The sequence below is a fragment of the Chelonia mydas genome, chromosome 3, assembly GCF_015237465.2.
Source record: "Chelonia mydas isolate rCheMyd1 chromosome 3, rCheMyd1.pri.v2, whole genome shotgun sequence".
NCBI lineage: Eukaryota > Metazoa > Chordata > Testudines > Cheloniidae > Chelonia > Chelonia mydas.
Window position 1 is genome coordinate 178,319,414 of NC_057851.1, and position 22,715 is coordinate 178,342,128.

A 22,715-nucleotide genomic window follows, 5' to 3' on the forward strand; every position below is an offset into this window, starting at 1 on the left:
TAGTATTAGTTACATTATATACTGATCCACTAAAGAAATAAATTCTAGATCATCATGAATGTCTGAAAAAGCCACCCTTTGTTATACACTGGTTTAATTCCTTTCATATAATGCAGAATTCTGGAAGTGGTGGTTAAACTAATTATTAAGAATGTAATTACTAGAAGATGGGAGAAACTTGTTTGGGTAAATGTCAAATGTATCCTTGAAATATAAACGTTTTCAAAATTCCATGATTATTAGTGGCACTCCAAAATGATACTGTTAAGGTTTGACAGGGCCACTGGAAATCATGAACACAGATCATGCCTGAAAGTCCTCAGCAGAAGACTGTAGATGTATGGGTAACAGCAGTTTGAAGAGCAGTACAGCCTAAAATGTAGTAACGAGTTTAGTATTAGAAAGAGGGACCTAGAGGAGAGTTAATTGTACCCAAGAGAGTAGCTAATTCACTTTAAACCTAAACTTGTCCACTCTTCCAATATTGATCTTATGTAGAATAAAAAACTGCTAATCATAAGAGCTGGTCAGAAAATGGAGTCCCATTCCCCACCATGCCCAGGTTTCCAGGATCTAGGATTCTGGCTGAGCATCACAGAGCCTGAGAGTCATGGGAACTCAGTCTTGAGACAGAGCTCTCAAGATATCCAGGCTCCAGGGCACAGCGTTGGGAACCTGCAGGTTCTGGGATGGAACCCCACACCACCAGGGGGAACCCCACAGCAGGGAGCCTGGAAGCCATGACAACCGTGGCTCAAGCTGGGGCTTTCAGGATTTATGGGCTTTCTACTGGGGAACTGGGATCCTGGGAGACCTAAGCCTGGGGCAGTCTGCATGATATGGCTGCCCTGGATACGCAGACTCTGGGAGCCCAGGCAGCTGCTGACTAAAATTGACATTCTTGTCCATTTCACTGCTGCTTGTTTCTCCCAAACTGGAAATCCTGAGTTTTAGCCAGATCTACTAATCATGAGAAAGTATGTAATGGTTTTGTGACATTGACAAAATAAAGATTCTGATGAGACTACTAAACTCATTTTCACTTGTGACCTTGGCCAGGATTTGAATCCAGATCACCAAAAGTGAAAAGCTAATGTATTGGCCTGCACCAAAATTTAGAATTTTAAAGATTCTTTATATTATTTATACATTTGAAAGGACAAACACTTAATAAATTCTTTGGGGCTTGATCATATGAGTTTGTACAGTACCTAGCACAACAGGATCACAATCCTGAATGGATCCTCTGAGTGCTACCATAGTAAAAAGAATTAATTTTGTTTAAAGCTTAGTAAGAAAGTATCTAGATTAAAACTGCCTTTCAGATTTAGAAAAATATGATGAATAACAGGAAAAGATTTTGTTTTGGTTTAAAACATGTCTTCATCAAAATGAGCTTAAAAACTAGTTTAAAAATGATTACCTAAATCTCTCATGTTAAACTTTATTTAATTGTCATCACTGTGTTAACTTTAAAATGAACAAATCTTTAAAAAAAATCAGTTTACGATCAGCATTCCTCTATTTCTCAAAGTTTGCATCACTTGAGGTTTCCATATCTGCATGTAGTATGCATATATCCTGGGGAGTAACAATTTGAAGGGTTTTTTGCTAATATTATGTAAAATAGTATACAGAGGAAAAAATGTTTACTTTAATAAATTATGGCACATTAACTAAATTAAGCTAAATTAAGCATTTAGATAACATAGTGATAGGCACTTTAGAATTGTTGATAGATTTACATTTAGATTAAAATGTTTGGAATATTCTTCTGAACAAGAAATCCAGTGGGCTGTACATCCCTAATTGCTTTATAATCATTTTAGAATGAAAGCTAAAGATTTAGTCTATACTTAATAATTTTGAAGAAAAAAGAAATATTACAATTAATAGATTTCAGATAATTTTTAATGTCTACTGTAGAGATGAGTTTGAACCAAAAACCCTGGATTTGACACCCCCAAGAATTAGACCCAGCTCTAATTTAGTGAAGTTTTAAAATTAGATTGCTTTCTTTTCATCTGACATCTCATTATATGTTTAAAATGTAGCTAATGAATACTATCACATATGGTAAGGTTAACTTTGTTTCCCCTACAGAATTGGTATAGTCTTCTTGGGACAAGTCCAAAGTTCTTCATAACAATTCTTGAAATTATTCTTCAATGAAATTTGACTTCAAACATTACTCTGCTGATCAGCTCATGTTGTGTTGCTGATACAATCTTAATACAATAGGATTACTTGCGATCATTGCAAATGAAACATGAATAAAAATGTTTGTCAGCTAATATTCTTTCCCCAATTATATTTGTTCTCCTAGTACATTCAAGACATTCAGAAATGCTGTTTACATAGGGAGCATTAAAGGTTACCATGAAGTAATAACATGCGTAATTAACTTAGAGGAAAGCTATTACCTATAGAAATGTCTTTGGTTAACCTGTCACTATACAATGACTCTTTACATGAACAAATATTCTCATTTAATTGATCTTATATAATCCAATAAAGCAAACTCCTGTACCAGTTATAAAAGTGAAATTAATAAATGGAGGTAGATTTAGGATGGGATATTTTAGAACTTTAGTCCCCATTTCAAAATTTGAATGAGTACATATTATTTTATTAATTTTAAAGCACCTAAAAGTGTTCTATTTATTTATGTGTATATGTAAGTTAGAGACATTTCTTTTGCTATAGAAGATGTGACTTTTTGAGTCAAAATGGTGTGAAATCAGGATCTAGATAATCTGTGTAAAGTGCTCAGATTCTACAGTGATGATCTAGGAAAAATCATAACCAGCTAGATCATATTTATTCAAAATAAAATAATCTTTCTTTGTTTCTTGACATAAAAATACTGAGCTCAGAAAGAACACACAACTAACTATAATGGAGAAAAGCATCTTTTTAATCGAAAGATAGTTGGTTAAACAGCGTATTAATTTGACTGTTTTCAGCTGGGAAGCATTTAACAAGCAAAGATGAGATCAAAGGAATTCACTGGGCCTCATGGACCTGTGTGATAGGGCCTGAAGTGAATGGAATTTGGCCAAAATATACCAACATTACAGATGTCAACTCTGTGGATGGAAATTACAGCAGCTCAGTGCTCGTGTCTGGAGATGATTTTGGATTTGTTAAATTATTCAAATTTCCTTGCCTAAAGAAAGGTAAGACACACTTTTTTCTTCTCAGGAATTCAGTAATTAAACTGCCACTGAATGTATGTTATATTACACTGATATTATACTAATATAATTACTGGGATTTAATCTCCCCTTGATGCCCATTCAAAACTACCATTAATATTAATGAGAATGATGTGTACATATGAGAGAATATGTTCCACTGATTCTAAAATGATCATTCAGTCAATGCTTGTGATGTTTCAGTGGAGTGGGTATTGCCTTATGTAACAATATAAGCAGATGTCAAATAAGGCTTGTCAAGGTTTCTTCCCCACTCTGAACTCTGGGGCACAGATGTGAGGACCTGAATGAAAGACCCCCTAAGCTTATTTTTACTAGCTTAGGTTAAAAACTTTCCCAAGGAACAAACGTTGCCTTGTCCTTGAACAGTATGCTGCCACCACCAAGTGATTTAGGCGAAGAACAGGGAAAGGACCAATTGGAGTTCCTATTTCCCCAAAATATCCCCCCAAGCCCTTACACCCTCTTTCCTGGGGAGGCTTGAAAATAAACAAGATGAGCACAAACCAGCCTTGGATTTTTAAGACCCAAAAAACCCAATCAGATTCTTAAAAATCAGAACTTTATTAGAAGAACAATAAAAGATAAGAGAACAACTCTGAAAGATCAGAATGGAAGATAATCTTACAGGCAGTCAGATTCAAAACATAGAGAATCCCTCTAGGCAAAACCTTAAGTTACAAAAAGACACAAAAACAGGAATACACATTTCCTCCAGCACAGCGAATTTACAAACCAAAACAAAGAAAACCTAATGCATTTTCTAGCTAGATTACTTACTAACTTTACAGGAGTTGGAGGGCTTGCATCCTTGATCGGTTCCCGGCAAAGGTATCACGCAGACAGACAAAAGTCTTTTTCCCCCCCTCCAGATTTGAAAGTATCTTGTCCCCTCATTGGTCATTTTGGTTCAGGTGCCAACGAGGTCACCTTAGCTTCTTAACCCTTTACAGTTGAAAGGATTTTGCCTCTGGCCAGGAGGTTACCTTTCCATTTATTTTTATGACAAGGCTATTCTAACCACTTTCCAGAAGAGTGTATTTCTTTTTCCCTGCATATTTTAGACCCTTGCCTTTTATTAAAATATTCCTATCTAACCATTCTGGAAAACATCCACTTGTTGCAATTGAGCAATTGTTATGATAATAGAATCTTTATAACTGTGTCCTATAAAATCATCTCCTTACTAGCATAGTATATTCCTGTATTGATGAGTCAGACTGGGGCTTTCTCGAATGTTTGGATCCTGGTTCTTGAGAAACCAGTCAGCTCTGCAACAGACTTATGTTGGTACCCAGTCAGCTCTGCAACATATCTATATTGGTATAACTATGTCGCTCAGGGGTGTGAAAAAAAGGGCCTGAGCAATGTAATTATACCGACCTAACCTCCTGTGTAAATAGCACAATGTCTGCGGGACTGAATGGCTAGGCAGCAGTTCTGCAGAAAAGGACCTAGGGGTTACAGTGGACGAGAAGCTGGATATGAGTCAACAGAGTGCCATTGTTGCCATGAAGGCCAATGGCATTTTGGGATGTATAAGTAGGGGCATTGTCAACAGATCGAGGGTTGTGATCGTTCCGCTCTATTCGACATTGGTGAGGCCTCATCTGGAGTACTGTGTCCAGTTTTGGGCCCCACACTACAAGAAGGACGTGGATAAATTGGAAAACGTCCAGCGGAGGGCAACAAAAATGATTAGGGGACTGGAATTCATGACTTATGAGGAGAGGCTGAGGGAACTGGGATTGTTTAGTCTGTTGAAGAGAAGAATGAGGGGGGATTTGATAGCTGCTTTCAACTACCTGAAAGGGGGTTCCAAAGAGGATGGATCTGGACTGTTCTCAGTGGTAGCAGATGATAGCATGAAGAGTAATGGTCTCAAGTTGCAGTGGGGGAGGTTTAGGTTGGATATTAGGAAAAACTTTTTCACTTGGAGGGTGGTGAAACACTGGAATGCATTACCTAGGGAGGTGATGGAATCTCCTTCTCTTGAAGTTTTCAAGGTCAGGCTTGACAAAGCCCTGTCTGGGATGATTTAATTGGGGATTGGTCCTGCTTTGAGCAGGGCGTTGGACTAGATGACCTCCTGAGGTCCCTTCCAACACTGATATTCTATGATTCTATGTACTTCATGTGCCTGAGACTCGAAGATTCATGTTAGTAGTGTTCATTGGTCTGTGTCTGTGCTGTTCCTGTCCTCTTGCACCAAATCAAGGGTAAAAGGGGCGGTGTGGACTGATTGTTTCTCCAATTCTTTTCTGCCACCACGTGGCATGAGACAGAGCCTACAATGTCCAGAGATTTGATCCTTCTACTTGATTCTGTAAATATTATATGTATGAAGTTCTGTTATTAGTTTACTCAATGTAGTTAGTTAGGACTTGGGAGTTTGCCTCCCTGCTCCTGGTTTGGGGTTGGGAATATCACTTGATCAGTGACGAGTGACTGTCAGAGGCGCCTGTACTGCCTCAGAGAAGTGCACATCTCCGTCAAGTGCAGTATGTGCTGCTCTTTCCCCAGGCAAACTTACCAGGTACAAAAATTCAAGCTGAAGAGACATCTGATAGGGTGTGCAATGAGGGCTCAGTCATATCCAGGCGAGGAGACTGCCCCTCCCTTGTTCTGGTCAGAAGCTTCAAAAAACATGCCTCCTAGCACCATTGCTTTCGACACAGGGATGGGTAAGAATAGAGCCAAGGACTCTTTTTCTCAGGGGAGGCATTCTCAAAAATCTAGAAAGGTGTGCCCCTTGAAGTCCACCTCTAAGGGGAGTGCTTCTTCCCCAACACTTTCTGTGTTGCGTGACTCTTTGCACCCTGTCCCAAAAGGTTCAGAAAATCTGAAGAGTCACTGCACCAATTTGCAGGCTCCAAAAACTAAAGGTGCTTCAGCTCCAGTACAGTCTGCAACAGCTGGTCTGTCATCAGTAACGAACAAGGACTGACACTGTGAGCCTAGACTGGGTCAACTCCCAGTACCAGCAAAGGAAAAGCACAGAGATTCCCTTGAACCGATGGTACCTTCATGCTCATATAGTGAAGTGTTGGTTTCCAAGGGATTTCATAAAATCATAGAATATCAGGGTTGGAAGGGACCTCAGGAGGTCATCTAGTCCAACCTCCTGCTCAAAGCAGGACCAATCCCCAATTTTTGCCCCAGAACCCTAAATGGCCCCCTCAAGGATTGAACTCACAACCCTGGGTTTAGCAGACCAATGCTCAAACTACTGAGCTATCACTCCCGCCCCCTTCATACACTGGCTCTGTCAATATGGGGAGAAACTGACTGAGGAGAGGTATATGACAACAGAGTATCCTCCCAGATCTGCGGTCTCTCATCTTATTGGACCTGGTCCCGTCTTGGGAGGTTCTGACACCATCAGTCCATGAGCACTATAAAGGGAGAAGCTGGTCTCTGGTCTGTCTACCAATATAGGCATTGCAGCACCTACCATACTGCTGGCACCCCATTAGAATTGAACCCTACATTCTCCTTTTCAAGACAATCCAACACTGAGGAGGGACTGACATCTCTACCACAGAAGGTGAGCCCAGATAAAGGATTGAGAAGCTCCTGGGCTCCCCCACGACCTATGCTATGGGGACTACCTCAACTCATGTTGGATTTTTCTCACTGGCCTTACTGGGGATGTGGGACCCACACATGCAGTATTCAGAAGTGGTACAGTCCTGTCAAGAATCACACCATCCTTTCTCCTCCAAGAGTCCAACCTGGCCTGCTCCATGAGCCTGTGGAGGAAGAAGAGCCAGATTCAGCAGTTCGGCTGGTTTTGCCAAGAATATCATCTTCGTCTCCTAAAACAGCAGTTGCCCCGGTCTCACCATCTCTGCTGGATGATCACAGCAGATTACAAAATGCAGTGCGTCATAAGGTGGTCATATCCTCTAGTGGCCAAAGTAGTGACATACTCCAACAACATGCGCAGCTATTCCTAAGAGGGCAGAAAAGAGGTACTTTGTTCCAAGTGAGGGAGCAGAATTTTTATTCATGCATCTTGCCCTGAATTTCCTGGTTGTTCAGGCTGCTCCAGAAAGGAGTAGGCAACAAGACACCCCTTCAGATAAGGAGGCTAAATGCTTGGACCTCCTAGGGAAAAAAGTGTTTACAGCTTCCAGTCTGCATTTCCAAATCACAAGTAGTGCCTGATAACTGGCTAAGTATGATTTCATCAACTACTGCAAGTTTTCGGAATTCAGAGACAAGTTCCTTCAGGAAGACAAAGTGCAATTCCAAGCCCTCCAACCTGCTGCCTGTTAAATTCATTTCGTGACCCCTAGTTCTTGAAGATAAACATCAATGACCTAGAGTTCACAGTTAATGTATCTGATGTGGTTTTCATAAATAAACTAGAAAGAACATGATCAGTCCTATCCCAGAGAGAAAAATCAACTTCTTCTGTCCTGGTGAAAGCAAAATTTCCTATCTCTGTGTGCACTGATCATTAAGGGAAAGATGAACAATAAGACTTGCATGGCAGAATTGTGGAATTAGCACCAGAAACATCCTCACTCATCAGGTTAGCAGGCTGGTGATTGACCTCTTTGTTTCGGGAAACAGCAGTACAGTGACCTGTAGCCTCTTCAGGAAAGGTCAAGATGTGATGTGGGGAATGACTTCTCACAAAGCTGGGCAATGTTTCTTCCATATGCCTTCCCACCTTTTCCACTGCTTTCCAGGACTATACAAAAGAGTTACTTTTTATGCCTTTCTGACTGAAGAGGTCTGGACTCTTAGGCATGATTAACTTAGCATTGGACCTTTGGTTGTCTCTGTCTCACAGAGGAGGTTTGCTATTGCAAAAGTCAGTCATCCCATATTGTAAAACCCAATCCTTATCCTGGTCCAGACAGGTTCAAAATGGATACTTGTGTGAAGTGATTTTCAAAAGAAGTCAATGAATAGAACTTATTCTATTTGCTGGTGCAAAGTCCATATTTTAACTAATATGTTAAGTATAGCCTTGACTTCCTCCAGGAGGTGTTAATGTGGCCTTAATAGGCAAAGAGGTTAAGCCTTTTTGGTATAATGGCCTCAGCATGTTCAAGAAAAGGAAGTTTTGTACAAATCCCAACATTAAATGCTTCCTTAGGGCACCAACCTTTATTCTAGTCCCACAAGCTCATAAATAAATACATCAGAACCTAAATTCCCTCTAAGCTGCGTGGCCGGGTGGCCACCCAGCAGACTATCAAATGCTGGCACTTCAGGTGTCCCTCCCCACACTGCTGTACTGCTCCTGCCCTCTGCCTTGGAGCCCCTGGCCAGCTGCTACCGGGAGGGGGAGGTGGGCACTGATGTCAGGGTGTCCCCCTTCCCCTGCCCCTGTACCCCATCTCCACAGTGCCGGGGGCGACATGACAGGGCTCAGGACAGGGCTCAGGATGGAGGGAGCTTGCTGGCAGCTGTTGCTGTGTCTGGACAAGCAGGCTTCAGACTGCTGAGTGCCAATCTACTTAAAAGGGCAGCGTACTTAAAGGGGCAGTGTGTGTGTGTCTCTCTGTCACACATTTGCACTGATGGCATGCGAAATCCAACCTCAGAAGGTTATTTTATCTCAGAAAATACTGAACATACTGAGCTACTGTTCTCATTTTTGTTAGATAGCTCATCAGTAGTTTGGTGGTGATAGAGACTCTCTTCCTCCTAGTTTTAAGAATAATTTCTACTCCATTTTCTGGTCAGAATTATACAGAGGGGACTGGGGAATGTTTTATAATTCCATCACTACTTTGTTTTGGTAAAGGACTTCTATTGTTGTTATACTCTGACTGAAGTTTCATCCAGATTAGGAAGAGATCAAGATTAGATGGAGGTTACCTGACCTTGACCAGCTATATTGAGCTAAAAGTTGTTGACCTTGTGTGTACAGTAGAGTAAAGGCTGGGGTTAGGTAAAATTTGTTAGCTAATCCCAATTTCCTTTCTTAATCTAGACAGACCCTTAGAAGATATGTAAATGGTATCCCCTAAAACCAACTCCAGCACTGCCATGTTGCTGCCTACTTGCTCATATTTCTTTTTTGCAGTCTAATCATTTCACTATTTCAACTCTGTCATACAGTTGCCTTGAGGGACCAAGCAAGAGTCTCAATAGCACAGCTGAACCTTGTGCTTTTTTATAATTGTACCACACTATGCTGTTACTTTGCTGATGATTTGGCTTTTTATTGTATTTTATTTCAGCATGAAATTTAAAAAAATAACCTCCTAACTTTGGGCCATATAATGAAACTGTTAGGATGGTGGAAGTTTGATTTGAAATGTTGGAAATTTGCAAGAGCATACAAGCCATGAGACAGATTTTTAATGTATGGTCCCATTAAAAAGAAAACAATTTATATGTACTGTCCTATCACCTTTTTTAAAAATTAACTATATAATTTGTTCATTCAGTGGCTATTTTCACTTTTAACAATTTTATTTTTATATATTTTAGGAGCTAAATTTAGAAAATATGCAGGCCACTCAGCACATGTAACTAATGTACGTTGGTCACATGATTTTCAGTGGGTGTTAAGTACAGGAGGTGCTGATCACTCTGTTTTTCAGTGGAGATTTATTCCAGAAAGTGTAACAAATGGAATCCTTGAAACAGCATCCCAAGGTAAAAATTACCATTTTCTGAAAATTTGCTTATGATGTTTATTTTGTTGTTTTTGTTTCATAAAAATCAAAGAAATATGTAGCACTGATGCAGAAGGTTGTGTTGGATGAAGAGAAAAATATTATTTTTCATATTAGTCTTTGGAATAACACACATCCAGCTGCACAGGGCCTTTTGCTTTCCTGTAGATTAATGAGAGTTAATAGACTAGTGTATGTCCCAGGCAAAATCCACTCAAATAATCATGTAGCAGGATTCAGAGAATTTATCTGGGAAGATACCAGAGATATTTTCAACTCACATCAAATATAAGAAGCTTGTAAGAGGGAGAGATGTATGAAATCAGAGTCAGTTTTCAAAATTGAACACCTGAATTGTGTAGACAAATCCTAATTGTGCATGAAAAAGGCAATTAGCTGTGTAAATGCCATTTTGTGTGTCTATGTGTAAATATGCATATGAACATGTGAGATTTGTGTGTACAATTTAATGGTCATATTTGAAAATTGCACTTGTAATGTGCATTGTGCCTGTAATATTGAACAGAAGCATATAAATTACATAACGTCAACTGCTAAATATTGGATTTCCCTGCAGGAAATCTTTCACATTGTCTCAGGCCCTGCAGAAATTAACTGATTTTTTCCATGTGATATAACACATTATTTCAAGCAAGTAGAGGGATCACACATCATGCAATATTTCAGGATAACCATAAAATTTCTGCATGTCATCACTATAAAAGGTAGTTACAGATAATGTATAATCCCAGTTGAGTGAATTTCATTAATTATTATTAGGGCTGTCAAGCGATTAAAAAAATTAATCATGAGTAATTGTGCGATTAAAAAAATGAATCGCAATTAATCTCATTGTTAAACAATAATAGAAGACCATTTATTTACATATTTTTGGAAGTTTTTACATTTTCAAATATATTGATTTCAATTACAACAAAGAATACAAAGTGTAGAGTGCTCACTTTATATTTATTTTTGATTACAGGTATTTACCCTGTAAAAAAACAAAAGAAATAGTATTTTTCAATTCACCTAATACAAGTACTATAGTGCAATCTCTTTATCATGAAAGTTGAACTTAAAAATGTAGAATTATGTACAAAAAAACCTGCATTCAAAAATTAAACAATGTAAAATTTTAGAGCCTGCAAGTCCACTCAGCCCTGCTTCTTGTTAAGCCAATTGCTCAGACAAACAAGTTTATTTACATTTGCAGGAGATAATGCTGTCCACTTCTTGTTTACAATGTCACCTGAAAGTGAGAACAGGCGTTCTCATGGCACAGTTGTAGCCGTCATTGCAAGATATTTACATGCCAGATGCGCTAAAAATTCATATGTCCTTTCATACTTCAACCACCATTCCAGGGGACATGTGTCCATGCTCATGACGGGCTCGATAACAATCCAAAGCAGTGCGGACTGATGCATGTTCATTTTCATTATCTTAGTCAGATGCCACCAGCAGAAGGTTGATTTTCTTTTTTGGTGGTTTGGGTTCTGTAGGTTCCGCATTTCAGTGTTGCTCTTTTAAGACTTCTGAAAGCATGCTCTACGCCTCGTCCCTCTCAGATTTTGGAAGGCACTTCAGATTCCTAAACCTTGGGTCGAGTGCTGTAGCTATCTTTAGAGATCTCACATTGGCACCTTCTTTGCATTTTGTGAAATCTGCAGAGAAAGTGTTCTTAAAATGAACAACATATGCTGGGTCATCATCCGACCCTGCTATAACATGTAATATATGGCAGAATGCGGGTAAAACAGAGCTGGGGACATGAAGTTCTCCCCCAAGGAGTTCAGTCACAAATTTAATTAATGCATTATTTTTTAACGAGCGTCATCAGCTTGGAAGCATGTCCTCTGGAATGGTGGCTGAAGCATGAAGGGGCATACGAATGTTTAGCATATCTGGCACGTAAATACCTTGCAATGCTGGCTACAAAAGTGCCATGCAAATGCCTGTTCTCACTTTCTGGTGACATTCTAAATAAGAAGTGGGCAGTATTATCTCCTGTAATTGTAAACCTACTCGTTTGTCTTAGCAATTGGCTGAACAAGAAGTAGGACTGAGTGGACTTGTAGGGTCTGAAGTTTTATATTGTTTTGTTTTTTGAGTGCAGTTATGTAGCAAAAAAATTCTACATTTGTAAGTTGGACTTTCACGAGGAAGAAATTGCACTACAGTACTTGTATTTGGTGAACTGAAAAATACTGTTTCTTTTGTTTATCATTTTTACAGTGCAAATATTTGTAATAAAAAATAATATAGACTTTGATTTCAATTAAAAGACAGAATATAATATATATAAAAATGTAGAAAAACATCCAAAATATTTGAAACATTTCAATTGGTATCCTATTGTTTAACAGTGCGATTAAAACTGTGATTAATCGTGATTAATTTTTTTTTAGTTAATCGTGTGAGTTAACTGTGATTAGTCGACAGCCCTAATCATTATTCAGGGTTTTACAATAGAGACCGTGGCATTGAAGTGGGAGAATTATCTGTCTTTACCTTTGCGATACAAAACCAGAAATGTTCACCAAGTCCATAGAATGTTTGCAAACACTTTAAAGCTTCTGAAGGTTTTGCATTAATTCCTGGTAGTCTAAAAAATTGTGAAAATGTGACATAATATTCTGTTCTGACTAGATAATAACTATTACATGTGGATTGATTTTTATGCAGAGGGAGGTATTGAGTCATACAGTGAAGAATCAGATTCTGATTTATCTGATGTGCCAGAGCTAGATTCAGATATTGAGCAGGAAGCTCAAATCAACTATGATCGCCAAGTGAGTAAAAATGAATATACAGATGTAAACTCAGCTGCCTAATAATCCACTATAACTTTTCAGTAAAGCCAGTTAAAATAAAGTTGCAGCAAATTCATCTGTCTACTTCGAGAAAAAATATTTTGACAATATTTAGGCTGGTTATGCAACCAATATACAAAATAAAAGCAGTGTGTACTTTAGCTACAGACGAGTATTTGAAAAGCGTTTAAGAAAAAGTGCCTATATGTACAAAAGCCTTATACTAGTATGATAGATATGTCCTTTTATTATCATGCCCATCAGCTTCAATGAAGTTTCACCCAGCCTGTATTATAATATATCACACATAAAAAGTACTTTAAAAGAACACTATTAAAGTTTCAAAATCAAGAACTCAGAAGTATGGAAATGACAGAATTAAGGATGCTGTGCAGCCTTAATTCTTTCTCCTTGTGTGTATGCATTATGATAGATTTTAATTATATGTTCACATACTATTTTTTCCACAGAACCAATGCCTCATTCAGTTTACAGAATGGAGCTGCTCTTGGGATGAATTAGGGTGGTATAATAAAAGTGGCTGTTGTCTGTAGGACCTTGCCTCATTTGCTGCAGAAATTGGAAGGTGTGTGTTTAATGAGGTAGGGGATTAGCAGGAAGAAAAAGAAAGCTCTGATGGTCAAGGCAGTTAAATGCTGCTGTCTTGGAAAATTGGATTTTATCCCTCACTTTGCCACAGAATTCTGTGTGATGCTGAGCAAGTCATTTAAATCAGGCTTTTTAGAAGTAGTCATTAATTGTGTGTTCCTCATTTTCTGGGAGTTCGACTTGATACCCTGGGGTCTGATTTGCAGAAGTACTGAGAACTCACAGCTGCAACTGAAGTCAATGATGAACTCCACTTTGAATATAAAAAATGCTAACTAATAATGGTAGTTATTCTGAAAAATCACATCCTCCCTGTCTCACGTTGGTCATCCAAATTAGTGGATACTTTGAACTTACTCTCTGTGCCACAGCTCCCTACAGTAAAATGGGATAATGCCACCTCCTCATCTCACAGAGGTGTTGTGAACATAAATTAATGAATGTTTGTGAAGCATTCAGATACTATTGCGACAAGCACCCATAGAAAGGGACATGAGGAAATTAATAATTCTTTGTTCAGAGTGTAGGTAAATGAGGCCTAGGGTCACACACTGAACAAAACAAAATATTGGATAGCTGCTTATTAAGTGAGCAATGTCCAGCCTGTGCCCTAACTGAGGCAGGGGTCCTGTGGAAAAATAGTGTATCATCATGTAATTAAAGACTGTATCATAATGGCACAAGGGGGCCAAATTAAGCTTCCACATGTTGGGGAAGCACTGACTCTGAAAAAGATTTGGGGTCAGTGGTGGCTACGCAGCTGAACATGACCTCCCAATGTGATGCTGTGGCCAAAAAAGCTAATCCTGGGATGCATAAACAGGGAAATCTCAAGTAGGAGTAGGGAGGTTATTTTACCTCAGTATTTGGACTGGTGTGACTGCTGCAGGAATACTGAGTCCAGTTCTGGTGCCCACAATTCAAGAAGGATGTTGATAAATTGGAGAGGGTTCAGAGAAGAGCCACAAGTATGATTAAAGGATTAGAAAACATGCCTTATAAGTGATAGACACAAAGAGCTCAATCTATTTAATTTAACAAAGACAGTAAGGGGTGATTTGATCATCATCTATAAGTATCTACACAGGGAACAAATATTTAATAATGGGCTGTTCAGTCTAGCAGAGAAAGGTATGACACAATCCAATGGCTGGAAGTTAAAGCTAGACAAATTTAGACTGGAAATGAAATGTAAATTTTTGACAGAGTAATTAACCATTGGAACAATTTACCAATAGTCATGGTGGTGTGTTCATCACTGATAATTTTTGAATCAGGATTGGGCATTTTTCTAACAAATATATTATTGGAATTATTGTGGGCAAGTTCAATGGTCCGTGTAATACTGGAGGTCAGACTAGATGATCACAATGGTTCCTTCCCGCCTTGAAATCTATGAATCTAGGAACATCAGGAATGAAATCAGGAAGGCCAAATCACACCTGGAGTTGCCGCTAGCAAGAGATGTTAAGAGTAACAAGAAGGGTTTCTTCAGGTATGATAGCAACAAGAAGAAAGTCAAGGAAAGTTTGGGCCCCTTACTGAATGAGTGAGGCAACCTAGTGACAGAGGATGTGGAAAAAGCTAATGTACTCAGTGCTTTTTTTGCCTCTGTCTTCACGAATAAGGTCAGCTCCGAGACTACTGCACTGGGCAGCACAGCATAGGGAGGAGGTGACCAGCCCTCTGTGGAGAAAGAAGTGGTTTGGGACTATTTAGAAAAGCTGGACGAGCACAAGTCCATGGGGCCGGATGCGCTGCATCCGAGAGTGCTAAAGGAGTTGGCAGATGTGATTGCAGAGCCATTGGCCATTATCTTTGAAAACTCATGGCGATCGGGGGAAGTCCCGGATGACTGGAAAAAGGCTAATGTAGTGCCCATCTTTAAAAAAGAGAAGAAGGAGGATCCTGGGAACTACAGGCCAGTCAGCCTCACCTCAGTCTCTGGAAAAATCATGGAGCACGTCCTCAAGGAATCAATTCTGAAGCACTTAGAGGAGAGGAAAGTGATCAGGAACAGTCAGCATGGATTCACCAAGGGCAAGTCATGCCTGACTAATCTAATTGCCTTCTATGATGAGATAACTGGCTCTGTGAATGAGGGGAAAGTGGTGGACGTATTGTTGCTTGACTTTAGCAAAGCTTTTGACACGGTCTCCCACAGTATTCTTGCCAGTAAGTTAAAGAAGTATGGGCTGGATGAATGGACTATAAGGTGGATAGAAAGTTGGCTAGATTGTCGGGCTCAACAGGTAGTGATCAATGGCTCCATGTCTAGTTGGCAGCTGGTATCAAGTGGAGTGGCCCAAGGGTCGGTCCTGGGACCGGTTTTGTTCAATATCTTCATAAATGATCTGGAGGATGGTGTGGATTGCACCCTCAGCAAGTTTGCAGATGACACTAAACTGGGAGGAGAGGTAGATACGCTGGAGGGTAGGGATAGGATACAGAGGGCCCTAGAGAAATTAGAGGATTGGGCCAAAAGAAATCTGATGAGGTTCAACAAGGACAAGTGCAGAGTCCTGCACTTAGGATGGAAGAATCCCATGCACTGCTACAGACTAGGGACCGAATGGCTCGGCAGCAGTTCTGCAGAAAAGGACTTAGGGGTTACAGTGGACGGGAAGCTGGGTATGAGTCAACAGTGTGCCCTTGTTGCCAAGAAGGCTAACGGCATTTTGGGCTATATAAGTAGGAGCATTGCCAGCAGATCGAGGGACGTGATCGTTCCTCTCTATTCGGCATTGGTGAGGCCTCATCTGGAGTACTGTGTCCAGTTTTGGGCCCCGCACTACAAGAAGGATGTGGAAAAATTGGAAAGAGTCCAGCAGAGGGCAACAAAAATGATTAGGGGACTGGAATTCATGACTTATGAGGAGAGGCTGAGGGAACTGGGATTGTTTAGTCTGCTGAAGAGAAGAATGAGGGGGGATTTGATAGCTGCTTTCAACTACCTGAAAGGGGGTTCCAAAGAGGATGGATCTGGACTGTTCTCAGTGGTAGCAGATGATAGCATGAAGAGTAATGGTCTCAAGTTGCAGTGGGGGAGGTTTAGATTGGATATTAGGAAAAACTTTTTCACTCGGAGGGTGGTGAAAGACTGGAATGCGTTACCCAGGGAGGTGGTGAAATCTCCTTCCTTAGATATTTTTAAGGTCAGGCTTGACAAAGCCCTGTCTGGGATGATTTAGTTGGGGATTGGTCCTGCTTTGAGCAGGGGGTTGGACTAGATGACCTCCTGAGGTCCCTTCCAACCCTAATATTCTATGATTCTATCATCAATTCTGGCAATTCCTAATTTCTGAGAGCTTGAGTTTACAACCTTAATAATGGTCTTTTAATTTAGTTTTTTGTGTGTAATTGTCTATGTTTTTAAAAAGCAAACTGAAGGAACAGAAATTCGATCATGTGGCATCATATTGACACACATGGGTCATCAGCAGGATTGGAACCTTAAGATCCACTGCACTGATCTCTGAGCTAGTGGAGTAACTGATAGCAACAGTAGGTTACTGTCCTCTATGTCAATTAGCACTAGAGGGTGTTTAAACACACATCTTGCCTGTGGGTTTCACAGGTGTTTGCTAACAGCAGACGAATGGTGAGACTCAGTAATCTTGGGTTCTATTCAAGGCTTTAGAGGGGAGTGTGCTCTAGTGGGCACAAACTCTTCTGCCCATTCCTCTCCAGCTTAACCCATTCTGTCCTATCCCTTCTAACGTGTCTCTGTCCCAGTTGTCTCTTTCCCACTCTTAAGATTTCTCATCTCAGTTCCATTCTTTTTGCCTACCCAGTCTCCTCGTCCAGGCTTAGTCTCCTAACCCCCCCATACTCCTAGTGTCCTTGCCAAACCCAGTTCCCCACTCCTGGCTCCTTGTCCACTCTGTCTGTCCCATTCCTCCCTGCCCACCTCCCAACACTGGCTCCCTGCTTATTCAATTTTAGTCCTCCCTTCTTACTCCTCACCCTGCTGCTTGCCCCAGTCTCCTCACTCTGTGGCAACTTGTCCCAATCTTTTTGCCTGTCCAGTCCTAGTTCCTCCTCCTTGTCAGATCTTCCTTGTTCCCTTTGTTCCTCCTGCTCCTTGTCAGATCTTCTCTCCTGCCCCCGTTCACCCCCCACTGATTTCTAGTCCCAGTCACAGATCCTTGTCCAATCTCAGTGTCGTCCCCTGCTGCCAGCTGCTCCCAGTCCTCCACATGTCTCACTAGCTTCCAGGCTCCTTGCTCAACCAGTTCCAGCCTCCTCTCCCTCCCTGTTCCCAGTTTTAGTTACCCTGCCCTGCCAGTCCCAGTCTCCTTGTCCAACCAATCTTAATTCCCCCCACACATACCACCAACTCCCAGTAACACTTTCTCTCCCTTCCCCCTTCATCCCCAGTCTCACCAGACTTCTTTCCCCAATGTACTCCTTTCTTCCCTTCTCTGGTCCATCTTTTGTCCCCTCTGCATTTGAATCAGATGGCTTCCTCCTTCACACTGTCTGAGTTCCAGCATGGGATTGGGAAGGGTGTCATTGACAGTGCAGGAGAGACAGGCTCCGTACTCTCACTTCCAGTATCCAGCCCCATTCTGATTCACAGCAGCTGGGATCAGCCATTACAGTGAAAGTCCAGCTTCATACTTGTAGTCCTGTGTTGGAGCCACTGTGAGGGGATGAAGCATGCTAGATGTGAGGACAGAAAATTTGGATATTTTAGAACTGAGAGATGTGAGAAGCTCGAGCATGTTCAATGTGGACAGAAAATTTGGATATTTTAGCTGCTAAAGTTGAAAAAGTCTCTACTGAGCATGTGTGAACAGTGATTTTTCAAAGGCTTGTAGCTTGGCGAAATATTGGCAGATTTTCAGATGGATGGTTAAAGGGCACATCCCTGAAACAGATGCCAGATTTCAAGTCCTTGCTCCAAATCATGGATGATAAAGATATTCAAAGAAAAGGTTGCCAGAATTACTTTATTATAAGTAAGAGTGCATTTTTCACTAGCCTCATTAGTGGAAACAACTGAACAGTTTTGGCTGAAATTAGAGATAGACTAGAATTTTCAAAAGTGCCTAGTCCCATTTTCAGACGTGACTTATCTTCTTGCTTTTCACTTTTGAAGATGGAACTTAGGCTCCTAAATTACTTTGGCACTTTTGAAAATGTTACCTATAATATTTTATGTTTCATTGTTAGTGTAACGGTGTGGCTTGCCCCATGCACTGGAGAGCCTGGGGCTAAACCAAACTGATTACAAAATGAGCCCCACCTGAGGGGAATCAGACAATTTCCCATATCAAGCAGAAAGTGGCTGCAGTAAAGCGGGCGAGCTGGGCTTAAGTGGTGATAAAGCTTGGCTGGGGAAAGAGATGGAGGAAGAGCCAGAGCAAGAAGGAAAGCTTTCTAGGCAGGGAGGTCTGGCAGAGACCCTGACTAAAGCAGGGAGGAGACAGAGAGACCCAGAGGGGAACTGAAAAGATTGGATAGGAAGCAGCCCAGACAGAACTGCAGCACAGGTAAAGGAACAGACCTATTTATTCAGTACATGGCCTTAAGTCGAAACCCAGAGGGTGGAACTGGGTTCACCTACAAAGGGGGCATACAAATCCTTCGCAAGGATTATTGAGCCTAGGATGGGGGGCCTACAGACTATGCCCTGAAGATAGGCAGATGATTAGCCCCAGAGAGGGTGGAAGAATTTTGTTTATGTTAAAGACATTTTGGGACTCTTTGTCTGGACAGTTGTGACTCTGAAAGGGGTGGACTTAAGATGGTGACCCAGCTAAAGGGCCAAGTTACTGGAAGAGAAGCCACCACAGTGCCCGAGCAACTGTTGGCAGGGTGGTGCTAGAGTAGCAAGAGAATTGCTATGCCACATCTGGCTAGGAGGGAGGCCCTAGTAGTGAGTGGACTTATTTACAGGTGGCATCCTTTAAAAGTTTTTGAAGATGGTGTTTGAAACCAGATGAAAACAGTGTGTGAACAGTACAGTGTATGCTAGTGACAGGCAAAATGTCTAGAGTTTGTGTTTGTATACTCATCCAAAATTTCAGATGCTTATCTGAACCTCTGTGTGGTAACATTTCCAGATCAGACATTCTTATGACGTTTTCAGTACCCGTGGGGTCAGGGGTGCTAAAAATTAGGTCATAATTTCAAATGTAGGTCAGAATTAGTGTGGAAATAGCTTTTGCTGCAAGAGATTTTGGTACTCCACTGCCAGCTAAAACCAAGAAATGAAGAGATGTACAAAAAAAAGAAATAATTTAAAGCTATATTTCAGCCTCGTGGTGAATTTAATTGATGTCACAACCTCTAAGTGGCGTCAAACAGCTCTAGGAGTTCCACAATGTTTCAACATCTCTATCTGATTTACATGTATAATATTTTGTATCTCTGGTATATATATTAAGACTGTAATTCCATCTCAGGATTCTGGTGACATTTGCAAATCACTTAAGTAATGTGCTTATTGTATATGTCACCAGAACTTATTGATGGAATTATTTCATTATTATGTACAGGTTTGAGTATATGTATTAAGTTGAAAAAAGAAATTTAGAGTATCAGTATTAAAAATCCTGTTCACAAAGTAGTATGTGATACATGAAACTTCTTGAATAGCAATGACTTTTCTCTGACCTTCCATTAATACCACTAGTGGGGATCCTCCTCCTCTCTTTAGGGCAGGGATCATGACTTCTTCTGTCTTGTACATTGTTGAGCACACTGACATACAACTAATATTTTCATTATTATTATTTAAGGAACTGGTCAGTGTGTATTTATATTCAATTCACTTGAGATGTATAATTAAGTGTAACTTATTCTTTAGGTTTACAAAGAAGATCTACCTCAGCTGAAACAACAAAGTAAAGAGAAAAACCATTCAGTGCCCTTCCTTAAAAGAGAGAGAGCTCCTGAGGACAGCTTAAAACTGCAGTTTGTACATGGGTATTGTAACTACTAAGTAAAGGTTCTTGGACTTCTCTTTTGTAAGCCAAAATTTCCATTGAATAGCACAGTGCTTAAATAGACACTCTTAAACACACCTTGATTAACTTGAGGTAAAGTATTTGATGTAACATTTTCCACTGCTTACCCACAGGTAAATTACTGCGCCTACTGGTATTGTGGTAAAAATGGGAATATCACCTATACATTTCTCTTCCTTTCAGTTGTGATTGTTAGGGAGGAGGATATAAAGAGGTACCAATGTATTTAAGTAATAACCAAGCATTACCTTTTTTTTAAGATCACCTTTTCAACTCAGAGTTGACTTTCCTTGGTATTTCCTGGAGCAGTCATTAGGTCCATTGGCTATGGTTGTTGTAATTAGTAGAAATGTGTGGTACATTTGCAGCACAAAAGCATGCAAAACTTTCCTGGGCATAATTTTGTATGAACTTGAGCTAATTTATGATTTCTCATCCAGATCATAGGAGCTCTGTGTTTTCTCATGATTTTGATGCAAATCAGGTGAACATTGACAGTTTTGCATGAGTTTTTGGTTCAGTTAATCCCCAAAATCAAAGTGAAATTTGAGTGGTAATTGTTTGAATGCAGAAAAAAATGTATACTTAACTAGTGCAAAGAAAACCATGGAGTTTTACGCAGCTCTAGTTGTTAACAATTATGAATGTAATATAAGACATTTAAATGGTTGTAGTCAGCCTGTATATTATGATATTTTGGGTCTAGCTCAGGTAAGTCATTTGCGTAGTTAGATTGTTTTCCCCCAAAGTACACGGATATTTTTGGTGGCATATTAAACTTCCCTTGCTTTATATTTATTTCAGTTACAGAGGCTACGACTGTCGAAATAATTTATTCTACACACAAACTGGAGAAGTAGTTTACCACATCGCTGCTGTTGCCATTGTATACAGTAGGCAACAACACACCCAAAGACTCTATCTTGGTCATGATGATGATATCCTCAGCTTAACCATCCATCCAATGAAAGACTATGTCGCTACTGGACAGGTATGTATCTAGGAGTGTTGGTCATGACAAAACAACTTAAGGAATTCTCTATCACAAACTATATTTGAGAAATGGAAAACAGTTTGTAAAAAGAAAAGGAGTACTTGTGGCACCTTAGAGACTAACCAATTTATTTGAGCATGAGCTTTCGTGAGCTACAGCTCACTTCATCGGATGCATACTGTGGAAATTGCAGAATATCATTATTATATACACAGACACCATGAAACAATACCTCCTCCCACCCCACTCTCCTGCTGGTAATAGCTTATCTAAAGTGATCATCAAGATGGGCCATTTCCAGCACAAATCCAGGTTTTCTCACCCTCCGCCCCCCACAGACAAACTCACTCTCTTGCTGGTAATAGCCCATCCAAAGTGACCACTCTCTTCACAATGTGTATGATAATCAAGGTGGGCCATTTCCTGCAGAAATCCAGGTTCTCTCACCCCCTCACCCCCCTCCAAAAACCACACACACAAACTCACTCTCCTGCTGGTAATAGCAGAGTGGTCAGTTTGGATGAGCTATTGCCAGCAGGAGAGTGAGTTTGTGGGGGGGGGGGGGGGGGTGAGAAAACCTGGATTTGTGCTGGAAATGGCCCACCTTGATTTTCATGCACGTTGTAAGGAGAGTGGTCACTTTGGATAGGCTGTTACCAGCAGGAGAGTGAGTTTGTGTGTGTGGTTTTTGGAGGGGGGTGAGGGGGTGAGAGAACCTGGATTTCTGCAGGAAATGGCCCACCTTGATTATCATACACATTGTGAAGAGAGTGGTCACTTTGGATGGGCTATTACCAGCAAGAGAGTGAGTTTGTCTGTGGGGGGGCGGAGGGTGAGAAAACCTGGATTTGTGCTGGAAATGGCCCATCTTGATGATCACTTTAGATAAGCTATTACCAGCAGGAGAGTGGGGTGGGAGGAGGTATTGTTTCATGGTGTCTGTGTATATAATAATGATATTCTGCAATTTCCACAGTATGCATCCGATGAAGTGAGCTGTAGCTCACGAAAGCTCATGCTCAAATAAATTGGTTAGTCTCTAAGGTGCCACAAGTACTCCTTTTCTTTTTGCGAATACAGACTAACACGGCTGTTACTCTGAAAACAGTTTGTGTATCTTTGTCATAAAGAGAGGTATTTTTCTGCTTTGATTAAATGTTTTGCTACCCATGTCATTGCCTAACTAATAGGGAAAGCAGTAGTGGAAACAATGATTGTGACACTGTTACAGTATTCCTAAAAAACAGAAATTAGAGTCTCCTATTGTGGCATTTGGAAAGTTGCTTATTCACTCTGAACCTTTGCTTCTCATCTGTAAAATGTAGAAAATAATACATATTTCCCTACCTCCCAAGAGTCTTCTAATGTTTACTTAGGTTTTTATTATTTTATTATATTTGTATAACAGTAGCACCTAAAGGTCCCAAGTAGGCAAGGATCTCATTGTGTTAGGC

At 40.4% G+C, this 22,715-nt stretch overlaps 1 protein-coding gene across 2 annotated transcripts in view; it reads left to right on the plus strand.

Moving 5' to 3' along the window:
- Positions 1-22,715, plus strand: part of EML6 (EMAP like 6) — a 329,709-nt gene that overhangs the window by 125,259 nt on the left and 181,735 nt on the right. For both annotated transcript variants that reach the window (XM_043543860.1, XM_037895940.2), the window contains exons 11-15: positions 2,967-3,179; positions 9,678-9,845; positions 12,554-12,660; positions 20,108-20,226; positions 21,072-21,258. In XM_043543860.1, coding sequence (XP_043399795.1) covers positions 2,967-3,179; positions 9,678-9,845; positions 12,554-12,660; positions 20,108-20,226; positions 21,072-21,258 — 794 coding nt within the window. The remainder of the gene's footprint in view (positions 1-2,966; positions 3,180-9,677; positions 9,846-12,553; positions 12,661-20,107; positions 20,227-21,071; positions 21,259-22,715) is intronic.